General features: G+C 39.6%; 1 protein-coding gene across 1 annotated transcript; it reads right to left on the bottom strand.

Moving 5' to 3' along the window:
- Window positions 1–569: 569 nt before the first annotated feature.
- On the bottom strand, window positions 570–15,646 carry LOC119883974 (protein kinase C-binding protein NELL2-like; the record flags this gene model as incomplete). Its single annotated transcript, XM_038694472.1, has 10 exons — window positions 570–730; window positions 1,195–1,300; window positions 2,910–3,001; window positions 5,309–5,411; window positions 8,561–8,689; window positions 9,012–9,094; window positions 9,614–9,686; window positions 12,392–12,488; window positions 14,005–14,178; window positions 15,489–15,646. Coding segments are annotated over 10 exons (1,161 nt in total), but the record flags the coding sequence as incomplete, so codon positions are not given.
- Window positions 15,647–16,880: the final 1,234 nt, after the last annotated feature.

Below are 16,880 nucleotides of genomic sequence, written 5' to 3'. Positions count from 1 at the left end.
GGATTATCTACCTCAGGCCTGAGGCAAGTCTGTGGAAGTTGCTTTTCATTTTGTTGCAAGATGAAGAGCAGAAAACACTTTCTTCTGAAAGGTGGAAAATAAGCCATGACATCCCCTAATATGCTGACTGTGAGGTGACCCGGCAGGTAGAAAGTAAACAACAGAACTGGCATAAACTAAATAAAATAACACTTGGATTATCCTTTAAGGTATTGTTCATAGTTATATGGGCAAGTCTAAAGTGTAAATATAAAAACATATAAAGAAATGGCTTATAAATAATACTCGTGAAATGCAAAATGAATGAACCTAACCTTAACCAACCTAACCAACAGAGGCAACAAGCACTAGGCAATCAGAGGCACAGTTGTCAAAAATCTGGTGGGGGGAAAAAAAGCTCAGCTGAGACCAAGCAGTTGAAGCACCATGACAACTGTAAATTCTTTAGTGTAAAAATAACACTGAATTAAAACTACCTAGTCCTCCCAAAAGCAAGCATGACCCTTTGATGCAACCCATTCATAAAAACCAACCACATATCAGTTCCTGGAGGGTAAATATAGCAGAAAGTTAGGATAAGCTACTCAGAGCCACACCATACCTTCACAGTATGCATTATCATCTCGCAGTGGACGGAAGCCATCCTTACAAACACAGCAGTCTCCTGCCTCCAGGTTCACACAGTCGGAGTGCTCCACACAGCTGTGGCCCTCTAAGCAGAAGTCATGACCTGCAGGAGGCACCAAGAGGAAAAGGTTGAGAACCCAGAGGAGAGAAAAGGACAGGAGTGATGGAGGTATACAGTGCCTGCAGAAAGATTATGTTGTAGTCTCACAACCTTTTCTCTGAGTATCCGTACTGTGGCTTCCAAGGCATAGTAGGTCAAAATTATCTTAATTTGCTATAATATTTTCCCTGTTACATCTGATTTCATAATCTCAAAAGCAGATACTGGAGATATATTTGAGCTAAAAGTAGAAATAATATGAATCAAATGAACACATGAAGCCCATTTTCTACACATTATAGATTACAAATTACAGATCAAATTTGGATGATTGCTGATTTGCAACTTTACAGGCAACCAGGGATGACAAAAAACCTGCAAAATGTGAAAATAAAAACTTTAAATAATAATATTGCACCATAAAAAATATGGCATGGCAGTGGTATTGGATGATGTTTCTTCCATACCTCTGCAGACTTTGCAGCATCTGTCACTCAAGGTGATCTGCTCCGACTCTGCACAGTTGAGTTCGGGACAAGGCTCACTGGGGACTACTCGATGCATGGTCCTGTCCTGTGATGGGCAGAGACACAATCCTCATGAGCTACTTCTTAGGTCCACTCTGCCCTCCACTCATTTGCTAGGGCCTGCATGTAATTATGAAGGTAATTATTCATATATTGTGTTTCCTTTTTCACACTCCCTCCTCCTTGTGTGTTCATTACAAACCAATTACTCATTGGTCAATAGCAGTATTTTCCCAAACTACTCCTGGAAGGGGGGAGGAGCTGTCTTCTCTTCTCCTCCTGTTATCCTCAGTGATTTATATCATGATTCATGATGCATCTTTATTATACAAACAGTGAATCAATCTTCTGGATAATCCCTGCATGTGTGTTTAGTCAGAGTGTAAAACCTGATTAGGGGGTTCCTTTTCCCAGCATGCCTTTGGCAGTACTCTCTGATGATCTCATCCATGTCCCTCTGACTGATGCTAATTTTGAGTCATTAACACTAGACACAGTTGGACAAAGACAAAGGCTTTTCTATCTGTTTGTAGTGAACACATATTTTACTTACGGTAATAATCTTCAGACCAGTCTGTGTACAAGATGTCTCCATGAGGTGTCATGACCTCAACTTGTACATTGACTGATTATGCCCTCATGAAATTCTGGAACAAACTTCCCCTAAAAGTCCCCAAACAACTTTCCAAACAAGCCGCTTACTTCTTGCCACCCACCACCCAAAACTTGTGCCCCCCTTACAGCCAGCAGGCAGACAGAAGATCAGAGACATGACAAGCAGCTGTCAGGGGAAGCCTGCAGGAGTTTGCGGCAGTGGGCCGACTGACAGTACTCCCCGTCCCCATTTCTTTGATCTGCCTGGGACTGCCAGTCAGTTGACTGGGACTACAGATGGGCCAGGTGTGGGCAAGCAAGCTAGACAGCTGTCTGAAACTGCAGATTCCAATGGAGCTTTGCAGAATTCATAGAGGAGTTGGCTGATACGATAGAGTTGGGTGATTAAAAACTTCAATTCACTTTTCTGTGATTGATTGGGCATGCCTGCCATAATGTCATGAAGTGAATTATTCCCAAAAGTGAACGACCCACCCATCTGGCAGACAAAAGAAAATACTCTGAATAATTGGGAAATGAATATGATTTGGGACCACTGTGGTATCTGATGATTGATTCTGAAGAATGGCTGTGGCATCCTATGATTGAGCACTGCTCTGGATTCCAAATGTAAACTTCAGTAGAAGGATTTGGCCAATTTCTTTAGATCACAAAGAAAACGATGACAAGCCAGATCAATGAAATTCAGCTGAAGTGGACAATCTTGCATGCTGGCTCATTGAGGCTTGATTTATCCTCTCAGGTCGGGGCAAGGTAGCTGTGAAATGAGTATTTAGTGAGCTTCAAGCACTGCCACAATTTTTACATTTAACATATGAACAGAGTTGAAATGCTTGGTTACATGAGTTATTGTGGTGTCTCTTCCTGCAGAGGATTGATAAAATCATTTTGAATGAGTATGTATAAGTGGGTTTTCTCTCTCTCTCTCTCTAGGTGTGTGTGTGTGTGTGTGTGTGTGTGTGTGTGTGTGTGTGTGTGTGTGTGTGTGTGTGTGTGTGTGTGTGTGTGTGTGTGTGTGTGTGCGCGTTGACAAGACTTACCCTGCATTCAAACAGCAGACACCTGCCAGAGGAGTCGCGCACAGCCTTCTGATTCCCTTCCACTAGCTCTCTTCCACCAAACAGGCAGATTGCTGATAGCAGGCACAGAAAAATCATCAGCATGCACACAAATAAACACACAAACACATAAAAATAAATAAATGGAAACAGAAAATCACATTTATCCCTTGAAAAACTTTTATCATAATTTTTATCATATTCAACAAAATAATCTGTATTTTTATTTTGTTTTAATGAATGTGAATGCAGTACATAAAAGAAATCTTCTAAAAATGCATATGCTAGATGTTTAAGATTATGTGAATTCAAGCTACTATGATTTATTAGTTTTTATAAAAAAAAAAACACAAATTGTTTGATAACTTTCATTTGAGTAGATTTAGAAAAGGAAATGTGAATGGATTAATCTACCACTCACTTTTTTCATTAATCAATAAATTACTTCTGTCTTTAAAATGTAATAAATAATATCTTTTGTTTCTAGATTCCAAATTGCTGTCTTATAATTGCTTAGTTTACCTGCCAGAAACCTAAAATGTATTTAATTATTCAAACTATTTCTTATTTTTTATATATTATGCAAATCACACATATTTTCAACCCTGCCCCACCAAATATATTAACATTTAACCCATATCTACACTCCTATTTTACATGTTATTATGTTAAGTCCTCAGGTATATTGAGTCAAACCAAATCAAGCATATCAAGCCCAATTAAACAATGCTACAAAATAAGTGATGAAATAATTAGCATGTACAGAGAGAAAACACTGCAACACTACGGCGAATCAGTTTTACATACTTATAGGGCGAGAGGTTTGCAAAAATAATCACATGAGCAGAAAGTCCGAGTTGGATGAGTAGTTGGGGTCAGACAGATTCAAACTAATATGAGGGAGAGAAATGATTGACACTGCAGGTCAGGCCCTATCACAAAGCGGCGTATCATGAAAGCGAAGGACTTCTGAAACAGCCATTTGACATTCTACTTGACAGATCATCAAATAAAAAAATAAAAAAAACAGGCTCAGAACTCCTCCCTGCAAGGCCTTGTGCTGCCAGATAAGGCTTTAATTTGGAGAGGAAATCATGTCTTTGTAGTGGGAAAGTTGCGCCACTCTTCTCTCCAAAGCCGGAGCATGCGTAATTAGCTGTGTGTTTGTCTACCTCGTTGAGATAAGTGAGCACAGGGATGTTGAATTTAAGGGGATTACCTGCTACGTGTTTATATTTGTGTAACACGGCAACACATTCAGAGTCATACATAAACCCTTCATAAACCCCTGTGTTCCAGCACCGACCCATGGGTCGGTGGAAGTGATGCCGACGCAAGCTGATTAGAATCCAAGACTAATGGTTTCTTGCTGATAAAGAGTTAAAACTTATCTATTATTTGCTTTGCAAGGGAAGCAGTAGAGCAGCGGCAGCAGTGTGTGGGAGTGTGTGGTGTGAAAGTTCTCAAGTGAAGTCAGTTTGCACAAGATGTGGAGAGAGATCTATGAAGAAATACTATACATAAGTAAAGTCTGCCGAATTTTTCTATCATTCATATGGTCTGTAACCTTTCATAACATCAGTTATTAAAAACACTCTTATTTATACTAAACTAAGCTAATGATTTCCATAGATTCTGTTCTATACATTGGCAGGCAGCTCGTTCTGTCTTTTGAAAGCAAACACATCACATCTCTTTAAGTTTAATTTGGGTTAATATCAGAAGAATTCTGGGGTGGAAAAGCTAATATCCTCTGAAATCCATTTTTATTGAGAAGGGAATTGAGAGAATATGAGATGCAGAGTGCTGCGGTGAGGAGGCTAATAAGAGTTCATTGCTGAACTCAAAGTCTTTTGGAAAAAGAAGACCCATTAATGTAGATATGTGATGAAAGAGAATTATTTATCCAGCAAGAACATATCAGTGCTCAAAAGTAAAAAAAAAAAATGACATTTAAGAAGACACTATCACCAGTGAGAGTGTACATCGTTTCAGGCGTTTAACATTTCTTTCTTCTTCACTTTTCTCACAGCACGTCTGCCATAAATAGGAACTACTTTACATCACATGCAGTGATCCCAGATTTATTGGCTCATGTCTGTGTGACTGGTGGCCATCTGTGTTTTGAAGCCAGCTAGTGAATAATTGATTGGTCCATGTATATGCAAAAGGATGGACCCATCTCAAGAGGCATGTTTGGAGGTAGCTTAGCAACGCAGCAAAGCCCTGGTCAATTGTCATGCAGCCCTTGTGGAGGCGTGATGCGTGCTCTATATCTGGTGGTGATGGAGGTTGTTTTGCTGTTGTGTGTGTTTTTGCGCAATTGTGTCCATGATTGTACGAGTGTAGGAGGGTGACGAGGTTAAGGGTACTCCACTCACGCTGGCACTCCTTGCAGCAAGCACCCTTTACGTAGGCAGGCGCGGTGCCCGCTGGGCACTGAGGGGGAGGGCAGGAGATGGCCTCACATTGCACCGTGCCATTCTGGTGAAGAGAGAGAAACAACACCTTTAAAAGAGTGACTAATATAGGCCAATGCATACAGACTGATACTGATAGATATTACATAAATATCAAGAAAAATCATAAAAATACACATCACAGACAATATATTTTCAAATATTTTTGATAAGGATCCCTTAAATGTGATAATTACAGACCATGATATGTACTGACCGAGGCATTTTACAATTGAAAAATAAACTTGCCGGTGCTCCCAAGTGGGTCGCAATGTAAAGGAAACACATTTTCCAAAGAAAATGCATTTATAAACATATGTTGGCATTTTTGTACTGCAGTTTTTTACTTGCTGGCCAACACATATACACCAATACGCATATATTTGTGAAATGTCAAATGTTCTGTTTGTTAGTAGTAGATATATTTATTACTTCTTGCAGATAAAACTATTTTTGTCATTTCGTCAAAATCTAAATTTTAACAAATCAAAGTTTCATCTTACTAGTGGAGGAAGATTACTAGTTAAGCACAGATAAACACGGCTCAGATGTGCCCCGGACAAATTAAATAAGCAGAAGACATTCATTTTGAGATGCTTGTTACATTATCAGTTGAAGTTACATCATTATGTCATGATCTTGGGTTTTACTGTGTTGTTTTTCTGTTATTTTGTTAATGTCAATTTCTGCTTTACTCGTTGCCTCTGTGTTCTTGTTTAGGTTTTGTTAGTTTGCTTCCTTCTTCTCTGTTGTCTTAAGTTACTTATATCCTTGTGTACTGTTGGTAGCTTTACTTCCTGTTTTATTTTGTAATTTTGGTGTTTTTGTCAAGCTTTGTTTTCTATCTGCCTTGATTCCTAATTTGTCTCACCTGTGATTGCCCTGCCTGCTTGTGTGTGGTGTGCCCTTGTATATATTGCCCTGAGTGTTCTGCCCTGTACTCCGTTATGAGTTCTCATTGAGTAAATCCTCTTTTAACTGTATCCTCCTCGCAAGTGTCTGCATTTTGGGTCCACACCTCTGCCTCCTGCCACTTCACTCAGCCTGTCTGATACATTAGGGGAGAAAGATTACATGCTTAGTATGAAAGCAAATGGATAAAGGTGTGGCCATCAACTTTGCAAGATCATGATCCTGCTTTAATTTTTTATTTCACATAGTGTGTCTATTTCCTCTTTCCCGTCCTTGTTGTCTTTCCACTTGGCAATGGGTTGTATATGTGCATTTATTGGCTTCCAAAACTACTCAAGCCTCTGTGATTCTCCAGTGCAGACACGGACAGCCCATTGGTGACTGCTCATGGCTGGTCAACCTCTAACTACCAGCATGCACGTCAAAATGCATGCTAGCTACACTATGGTCAGTCAGATTCCAAGTTCTTATAGTTAATAATTGTGTCTATGTCACTGTGCCTCTACCCCAGAACTCACTCTCCACACTCCCTCTACAAACCACTGCATCGTCCCACACACAAAAAAAAACAAGACCACTCTTAGTGCCCAGTACAGTAAGACTACCCAATTTACTCAAGAAATGTTTTCATACTATTTTTGACTCCTGTTTCACAACTGGCCGCAAACCAAGCCACGTCTTTTTTGTGGAGCAGGTTATGCTCTGGCAGACCAAGTCTATATAAAACTAAATGGTGCGACACAACTAATATGCAAAATGCTTTAATTTTGATCTCTCTTCCCTCAAGAATCAGCACTGTTAAGCTCATTTGAAATTGTCAGTGGTGCGAATTTGAGTCAAAGTGCCCCAAAACTGAACTGCTCGAACACCTGGGTGATTGCCACTACACAGTAGTTTGCCCCCCAACTATCCTCCACCCTGTTGCATTTTTTAAAATATGCTGGGAGGGTGGATTCTGGCAGAAATCAAGACTATGCTTGCTCATTAAAAAGTTTTGTTTTAAACCTAATCGTAGCCTACAGTAGATTTCCACGGTAGCCTGTAAATCTGATGTATTTAAATGCTACCTCCTTTTCTCCAGCTGTGCCTGTAATTAACATTGCTTCCATGGATGAAAGCTCTGTGACAGCAACATCTATGAACCTGATCCACATAAGTGATAACATCGTAATGCATGACCTTTGAATTTTAAAGGTCACAGCTAATTGCCACACATAAGGTAAGGAACATATCCCATCTAATTCCTTAATTGCCGCCCGGGAATGGCAACACACCGTTCCCGGCGAATGAAGCGATTTCATTGGATGAGTAGGCAGAACAAATCCCTGATGATAATTATCATCTGTCAAGAGCAATTAGGTGCAGTGCACTGAGAGATATTTGATTTCCTATTTTTTGCATGTTGGGTAGTGGTGCGCGAAGGCATCTCATTGGCTGGTTGGAGAGGTTCAGTAGCAGCGAATGGGTTTCAAGTTCCAAAGCTGAGTAGACTGACAGGGGGTGAAATCTGTTTGCTGATGTGGTACAAGCCCCAGATCTCCTATTACTTCTTATTCTCTTTTTGGCAATTATTCACACTTTGTGCAGCTAAAAGTAGACTGTTGAGAGAATTAAGCATTACTAAGCACTGTTGTTGATGTGTCTAATCCCAAGTACTGTGGAGGTTTTTTCAATACAGTATCTTTTCTTGGGTAACTGGGGCAACCCTCCTCTACTGCAAGGAAATAATGAGAATATAAGCTATCAACAATGGGGCCCCTGCTCTCTGCACCTCCAACCTACCCAAACACACACCCCCGTCCCCCCACCTTCACACACTTGATGAACAGGGGAGCAAAACAAAAGCCAATACCTACAATGGGAGCAGTGAATGCGTAAATGTAGAGAGACGCTCATAAACATAGACACACAACTGATGAATGCACACAAAGACAAAACAACACACGGCATTACATGATGAAAAATGCACGTTCTCTCTTTCTCTAATAGATGCACACACATACACACTCAGATCTACCCAGACCTTCACACATATATCTATTTATTTCATGACACACTCATGAAACAACCCCACAATCACATACTGTATGACAAGCACATAATTCCAGATTCAGTATGTTTACACACACATACACACTTATTTAAAATTGAATGTCCTCCCTAGCTCTTTATTACTCTAACATACACACCCATATGCGCAGTGTACACACGCATCAACACACACACACACACAGACACACACTCGAATGTGTGAAGCCCCACCGAGCATGTGCAGTTTCTGCAGCCATCTGTCCAGCCCTCCTCCTCCCTGTAGACGACCCCCTTGACGCTGCAGGTTCTCTCACAATAGCAGCCATCCAGCCCATTCATCTTCTCCTCTGCCCTGGACAGCTGCTCACGCCACCCGCCCCAAAAAGAAAAGGCAAGAAGGAGAGAAGATGAGAGTCTGCCTCGTTTGGTGTCTATATTCACATATAGAAAGCAGAGCTTCAAAAGAAAACCATCAGCATCACAAAAGTAAGTCATTAGACACCATTAACCCCATTTACACAAAGAGTCTCTGCATCAGAGACTCTTTGTGTAAAGACTTCACCAATAGCCAAGTCTAATGTTAATATGTCATCAACAGCCTGTTGCAATGAATGTTAGTGACACACTTTTATTTTTTAAGATAATAGTCGATTTGTGGACACATTATATCACATTACATTACCTTGCTGGATGTTTTAGCAAGGATATCCTGCAGTTCCATGATTTTCTGCACAAGTCCGTGGAAATCATTACAGGTTGGGCATGCTGAAATACAAGAGAAAATATACTGTAATTTAGTACATGTTATACAATTACCTGCAATTATGATAATTTATTATTATATATTACAAATTAAAACAGTTGTAGATAGTAGATTAGGCACATATTGTTTTCAAAAAATATTGTATAAATAATAACTAAATTTGTTTTATAAATGATGATCTACAGCACTAGCATTATGTAATTTATTCATTTTTATATATTGCAATTTTTCTCTTCAGTGTCCCCTCTGCAAGAGGACCTCATTTACTTTAAACCGCAGCAAGCAGTGTCCCCTGTCAACTTTTGCATGGGGACATGCAGTTAATGTGATTTTAAACCATGAGGTGTGTCTTTTTCTTGTTAGCAGGACTCCAGTGAGCGCAGAGTTTTTCAAGAATTTAAATAAAAAAACAAATCAATGCAATCAAGTGCCTAGTAAAATAAGCACCAGAGACAATTTAGGTTAAATTAAACTCTTAATGGAATGCTTTGTTGCTGTGTTAAATAAGAGACTGCACTCACTTCTGTTCAGATCTGGACACTGTGAGATGTAACCCTGTGGCATCACCAGGATCTCCACGTCCTGCATCACTCCCTGCACAGGCAGACCCACATCAAACTTTTTAGTCAAGGAGAATAACACCTTACAGAGGGCAGACAGGCAATAAAAATGAGATGAAGCATGTTAATGTGTAGTAAGTGGATAAGGACCCAGAGGGGCTGTGGTATCTAAGTGTGCTCATAGTACATTTTCCACATGAGATCACATGGAACCCAAGCTTGCGCAGAACATGCAAACACAAAACCAACATCCTTGTTTATGAGAGCCTTAAACTGAGCATAAAACTGAACATAGTGAAATAGCAATAAATCCGAGAGTGAGTGCAAATGTATTTTTAAATCTGGTAAGTGAGAGAGAGACAGAGAAGTTAGTTGTAAGATAATATGCCTCTTGATGTTGTCGCTCAGGTGAATCATCTCATAACCGAACTCCAACAGGAAGTTAAGTGAACCAATTATGTGGTAGTTTTAGTAGGTAGATGGAATTTTTATTTTTCCTCCCAATCTCCTGCAATAAGCATAAACAGGACATACAGATTCAATTTGACACCCAATTGATAACTACTTTTGTCCTGCTGTCGAGCCCCAAACACATACATACATACACCCACGTATACACATACCCACACTCTGTCGCTATGGTAACCTGGCCCATTTCATTTCTTGAGTGCATTTATTTCCCTTACAGAAGTGAAGCGGTGAAACTTAGGAGAAATTGTTTTTTAAATTGTCTTGCCACTTCAATTTACGGGCCATAAATTTAAAATGCTGCAGAAATTATTTGCTGATTTTACACGGCAACCTGCTGAAATGAAAGCAGCTTGGAGTCGCGTCTATCAAACTTGAAATGAAACCAAAAAACTACACATTTATCTGCGGCCATAGAACCCATTTTCCATGCATCCACAGTAAACTTCTGTACTGTGATTAATACTGCGTTATTACTACTTTTGTTTTTATGAGCGTATGTTGTTAGCAAGCAGTCAAAGACATCTGCAGAGCTGCTGAAAAAGGCAGTCAGTTGCTCTGGATGAACAGAAAGTACTCTACCTGAGCCCTTAAGTGAGTGTATGGTATCTAGGTGTTGAGACCGAGACACCGGGATTCACTGCCGAACCCTCTGGAGGTGTCGTGGGCATCACTCCCTTCGCGCAGAGTCTAGGCAGCATCTAGTCTAACATCTAGTCCTACAAAGCAGATCCAATAAAGCCCAATTGAACTGAACTGATTTGACTTAGAAATGGAAAATTTTTCATTTCACTGTGTCTTTAAAAGCAGAGCATGTGTTGTAATGCAGCACTATCAAAACAACCAGTGGCTAGACTTTGTTTTGTGCGTTCTGGCAACTGAAAACATTTTAAACTCTCCAAACTGATTCCTCTGTGTCAGTGACACTCTTGTTTACTGCAGTATGCATGCAGTAACACGTGGGACACCCACAGTTGCCCCATCTGTACCGGAAATGTGAATTTGGGAGTGGCAGAGTGAGGGTTGGATCTCTTTTGATGCACCAACATCCATTTTCTACAAACCGCAAACAATCTTGAAAACATCTATCCTAACAATCCTGAAAAATAACGAATGAAATCTGACTGTCAAACAAAATGTGATTTGCATGTTGCAGCGGTTGCTGTTTCTTGTTAGGAAGGCCTGAATCAAATTGTTTTTAGCCTTTCAAGTTAGGATGTAGAACAACTTGCTACATCAGCATACAAATCTACAACTGCTGAAATTCAAACATTGTGTCACTAGCTAAGTAAGATAAAATAGATTTGGCTGATGTGTGTGGACTGTAAAGCAGATATTTACCGAGTTGTGAAGCAGAGGTGCATGTACACTCATTTCTGCGTCTTTACTATTAATGTTACCGGGATGTGATTTTCTCGTCTTCAGCTGACACCTACAACAGACATTGACTGTTTTTGTGTGTCTGAGTGTACGTGTACTAATGAAGGAGTGTGTTTTAAAAGGAGATGTGCCTTCCTAGCAACTAATCAAGGATTCAGAGAGTGGCGAGGGGAGAGATGCTGCTGCGTGACAAGATTAGTGGCTGACCTCCAAGGTTTCTTTCATCTACCAATTAACACAGAGGAAATTCAACAGCCAGGACACAATGTGTAAAGCATTAAAATACACACACACACACACACACACACGCAGGTACACAACACATCATCAAACACAGAGCCAGTCACCAGCAGACTGATTAAAATAGTTATAGTTGCCAGTAAGCTGACATTTTGCCCCAACATGTATCCCCAGGTGGGAAATTTTGGAGTGCAGTTCAGTCTGGGAAAGGCGATATATGTCTCCCAGTCTGATAAACAAGACTATAGACTAAGCTTAATGAGCATAGTCCAGAGGCTATTTAATGATTTCTCCCAAATCAGCATTGTGGGGGCTGCTGAGATAATTGCACTGGGCTTAGCTGCAGACTAAGGGAGAGGGAACAAACAATGACAAAAAATGTCAATTCCTAGGGTAGTCAGAGTAAACTTCAAATTAATATGGTAAGCCTTGAGAAATGCATGCAATTAAATCCAACAGCTACAGTAAATAAAACCAAACAAGCCAAACAAAGAGGGAGAAGATACAGTATAAACCAAGATTAAGTATGGGGTGAAAAGCTAGTGCAGCAGCTAAGATAAATGAATTGTTCTTGCCATTCTGAATCATCACATATCAAGACAGGCATCAGTACTCATTTTCTGTGAGGAAAGTTTGTACACCAGCGCTAACCTTGAAGAAGCCATGAGCGGCGTTTCTCTGTCCAAGCCAGAAGGAGGCATCCTCAGGTATGTCCATGTAGGGGGCTTCCACCACCCGCTCATAGATCCTGCAAAACAAATACACAGTGAAGGATCCCTGCAGGTTGTACATTCTGTCAATTCACTTATTTTCATCTATTTAGAATAACAATTTCCCCTGCACTGCAGGTCCTGCCCTGCTAAATCCTCCTGTTAACTCCTTCCCTGAGGAGGGTATAGATAGCCACATGCTTTCTGTAATACACATGGTGTTGCCGTCTGTTTTTTTTTTTTTTTTTTATTGTGCCAGGGAGGATCCTTCAAACAACTACTGTAACACCCCTTTCGTATAGCAGATGCAAGAATAATGCAGACCAACTCAAGGTGCGTTCGACCTGCACTGTACCCAGTCATGTGAGACAGCTGACAGAGGTTATTCTCTGGATGTCACTATCAGCAGAGACTCCTGTCTGTTATGTAGTCCCATATACTAAATTTGCTAATTACCAAATAAGTTTCAGTTCCACCTTTTCGTTCAGCGCCATACATGTGCCGTCTTTTCTTCTTTCTTCTCTATCTCTTTTTTGGGGGGAGCTGGTTAAATGATGTTTCAATTTTGATATCAGAAAATACATTTCCCTGATAGAAAGGCCAGTTCAAGACCCTGATCCCCTGATCAAGAGGAGGGTAGTTTAGATGGTATAAGAGACAAGGAGGTGATCCCTCAATGGCTTCCCATCAGAAAACACTAACACACTTGTGTCCAATCATGCAGCTGGCCAACCAAGTTCCTTATAGCCATCATAATTATATATTATGGTAGTTTTAAAATTGAAAGTATGCACTTTTTACAAAATAATTTCAGGTTTGAATTCCTTGTGTGTACTGTATAAATGGGTCTAAAACATTTTGAGCAACTGTATAAATTTAAAGACCGTTCAAATCCACAACAATGATAGAACAAGAGTGTTGCATTTAAGTGCCAATGTACTGTTATAGTAGTAGTGTAGTAATAGTGTTTCCAGCTGAAACCACCACTGTGTAGATTTTTTTGACTAAGGACACTTTCATGAAATGAAAGGAAATATTTTAACTTTGAACAAAGAATTCTATGTGACAGCTACAGATATTCATTTAAAGTAGGGATGCACCAAGTCCAATACCCCATTCAACTACTGATCCAATGCCAGTGTTCTATTTTTCACAAATATTAAGTCTGTATAACTCACTGTCTGGAACTCACAGGAATCATTTTTAGGATAAGTAACATAAGGGAAGGTATTGCTGTGGCTTTTTTTGACTCAATAAATATAACTGATAGTGGAAACACAGAATGATTACAATTGACAAAAAACTTTATTAAACCTGGAACATTCACCTCATGGCCGATACCTTTACCAATACATTATATGGTATTTGTGCATCCTATTTAAAGTTAGCTTTGGAAACACCTGAGGAAATCATATCTGTATTTTAATTTAGTTATAAAATTTGAAAGCCTCCCTTCTCATACATTGTAAGAATTCTCCCAAACTACAACACATATGGCGTTTATTTGATATTTTATTGTCGCATACATGCTAACATTCATCCCCAGCATCTTACCTGTTGCAGTCGACATGAAGTATGACATGAGAGGCACTGACAGCCACAGAGACTTTGTGCCACTGGTCATCAGCCAGGCTGTAGGGGAACACCTCCGTGTGAGCCTGTTGGCCTTTGGTACGATAGTGAAGACGCACCTCACTGCGCTGTCCACTACTCTCCAGCTCCAGGAACCTGCAGAATATAAGCACCAGCAACTTGCGTCTAGTAACACCCATGCAATGACAGTTTGCATTCTCTGCATTGTACAGTATGTCTTGTTGCATTAAAGTCTCAATACTAAAACCTAATCATAATTTCTGTTTGCTCAAAAACTTGCATGCATGCATCACCAAAAGTGTCTGTGCTCCTCTCAGCACAGTGCTGACAGATAAACATGTCACTCATTTCCAAGCACCACACACACACATCTCCCCAGATCTGCAACACCATTTACAATTTAATCACATCACTAGTAAAGCATAATGGTACTATTTGGCTGTTGAGTGCAACATCAGCAACACACAACAATAGCCCACATGTAGAGGTTCAACTCTGTACATTGGCGTATTAGTATTCTACCAGAATCCTGTTCTCCACACCACTGAGATTCACCCAGCATAGTGACACTAATGGAAAGAGATGCCAATACACACTCATCACCTCTGCCTTTAAAGAAAGACTTTAAACTAGAGTAATTTGCTGGAAACATTATTCAAAAGACAAATAGACAACCACACAAGTGTAGCATTGGAAATTATTTATCTGCAGACCCAATCTAATAGATTTACTCTCCCCTAGCCATGCATGCACATTCATCCCGGCTGCATAAATGCACTCGCTAACACTTCTGAAGCTGAATTAGTCCTTGCCATGTTTCCAAATGAAACCATGCAGTGCTGCTTTGTTGCATATGAATAGCTGGGAAAGCTAATCAGCAGCGGGGAAAGTCATTAACATCCCTGCAAGCTCTCTTTCAGGACTGACTTTAATGTACAAACTGTTCAATCAACGCATTATGTGGATCCAGATTGCTGTTCTGATCATCCAATGGCTCAGCTACCACAAACTAATGGAAAACATTAGCATGCTAACTGCAGATAGCGTCTCATCAGTTTTCAGTCCACGATTACAGACTCAATGTTTGGATCGTTGATGGACTGTGAATAATACATTGGCATACAGGATGATTTGCTTTGTTTACTCGACAGGTGTGTAAAACATCTAAATGCTCATCAGACACAAATATTGAGGTTTCAATCTGCTTCTTACAGACTGCTGATATGACAAAACAGAGAATGGTACAACATATAGAAAACAACTTTAATTAAGGTTTATCTGTGGGGCTTTATGAACAGATTTACTGTCCTCCATGTGATATTGTGGGTTCTAGTTTTGTCTCACGCTGCTAAAATATACATCTCAAAATAATATAATATTTGGAATCAATGGCATGTGCTCCACTTTTTCCACATGTTAGAATGTGAAATGTGAACTGATCATACCTGTGATCAGAATGATGAATGGAGAGGATGACCCCAGAGTTGAGGTGATCTTGTTTGAGGGTCACCAGCACCGTAAACTCATTCTTGCCTCTCAGCTTCTGGACCATTTTCTCTGAGACCTCAACAGTGGCCATCACTTCCCTGGAGGACCCTAGAATGAAGACAGAAATACCAGATATTATTCAAATAGCTAAATGGTAAATGGCTGCTCAATCACTCACTCACACACTGAGCACTCAGCGATCATACCAGTGTCTTGTCCAATGACACCTCGACGCCTTGACAGGAGGAGCTGTGACCACCCTGTGACTAGGGCTGGGCGATATGGCCAAAAATGTCAAGATGAAAAATGTCATATCACTTGATCGATAATTATCACGATAAATGTCAAATCATTCTTTCTTTCAAGTTTAAAGGCGAAATTTTGTTCCGATTTTGTTATTTTTTATGGTCAGAACATGGCAAACACTTGCCAAACAGTGGATCACTTAACAATTCTGAGGTAGAACATTGTTTAGGAAGTTTTTGTCATGTTTTAACCATAAAGAGTAGTTTAAAAGCACAAATAACCATCTGGTTTTACTCAGGAGCAAAAATCAGCCTTTAAACTCGATATCGAGTGACATAAAACTTTTTATCGTGATAACATTTTTGTCCATATTGCCCAACCCCTACAATCCCAATCCCTTTTAAAATATAATCTTTCTTAACCTCAATTATTTCCCTGCTCTCAGTAATTGGTCTTTCTTATTTAACCCACACATTTCAACACTGATGAGACAATATCAGCTGTGATAATGTTAATGACAATTATTATGAGTAAGAAGGTAAGTAGTGTAACTAAGTGATGTTAAATTATTCTGTAGTGTATGAAATATGTCTGAAAATGTTGTAGTGAAGTGAAATGCTGACATTTTAGAGATACAACTTATTAAACAGGAACATTTGCTGTACAGAACAAGTGAACATTCGGTTGGGATTTCACAGGCAATATGCAGTTTGATGCAATCACATAAACTCTTGACATATTTGAATTCATAAATGGAAAATCCACACTAAACACACTTAAGGGTATAAAAATGTGATGAAAAGGTTTCATAATGTTTCATATTTCCTTTAAAAATGTTTATGGCTCTAGAAAGTCAATTTTCCAATAAAGCTGCTAACATCCTTTTTAATGAAGTTTTGCAAGTTGATCATTTCAGACCTGTTTTGATAAGAAGGCTGACGTAACCTCAAGACTTCTTAAAATAATGATGCAGATGTTGTCAAATTAAGGCATTAGGAAACTAGCCAGCCACTTTGAAGCTTAAGTGATTTCAAGATTAAGTCAGGTCATTCACCTCAAATAAAACTTGATGTCATGCACTTCTTAAAATCATTAGATAACAA

This window comes from Micropterus salmoides, unplaced genomic scaffold (genome assembly GCF_014851395.1).
Source record: "Micropterus salmoides isolate LMB-PRFRI ecotype aquatic unplaced genomic scaffold, ASM1485139v1 Ms_hic_scaffold_3058, whole genome shotgun sequence".
Classification (NCBI taxonomy): Eukaryota; Metazoa; Chordata; class Actinopteri; order Centrarchiformes; family Centrarchidae; genus Micropterus; species Micropterus salmoides.
The sequence above is the reverse complement of the archived record's forward strand: the minus strand, read 5'-3'. Positions and strand labels throughout refer to the sequence as shown.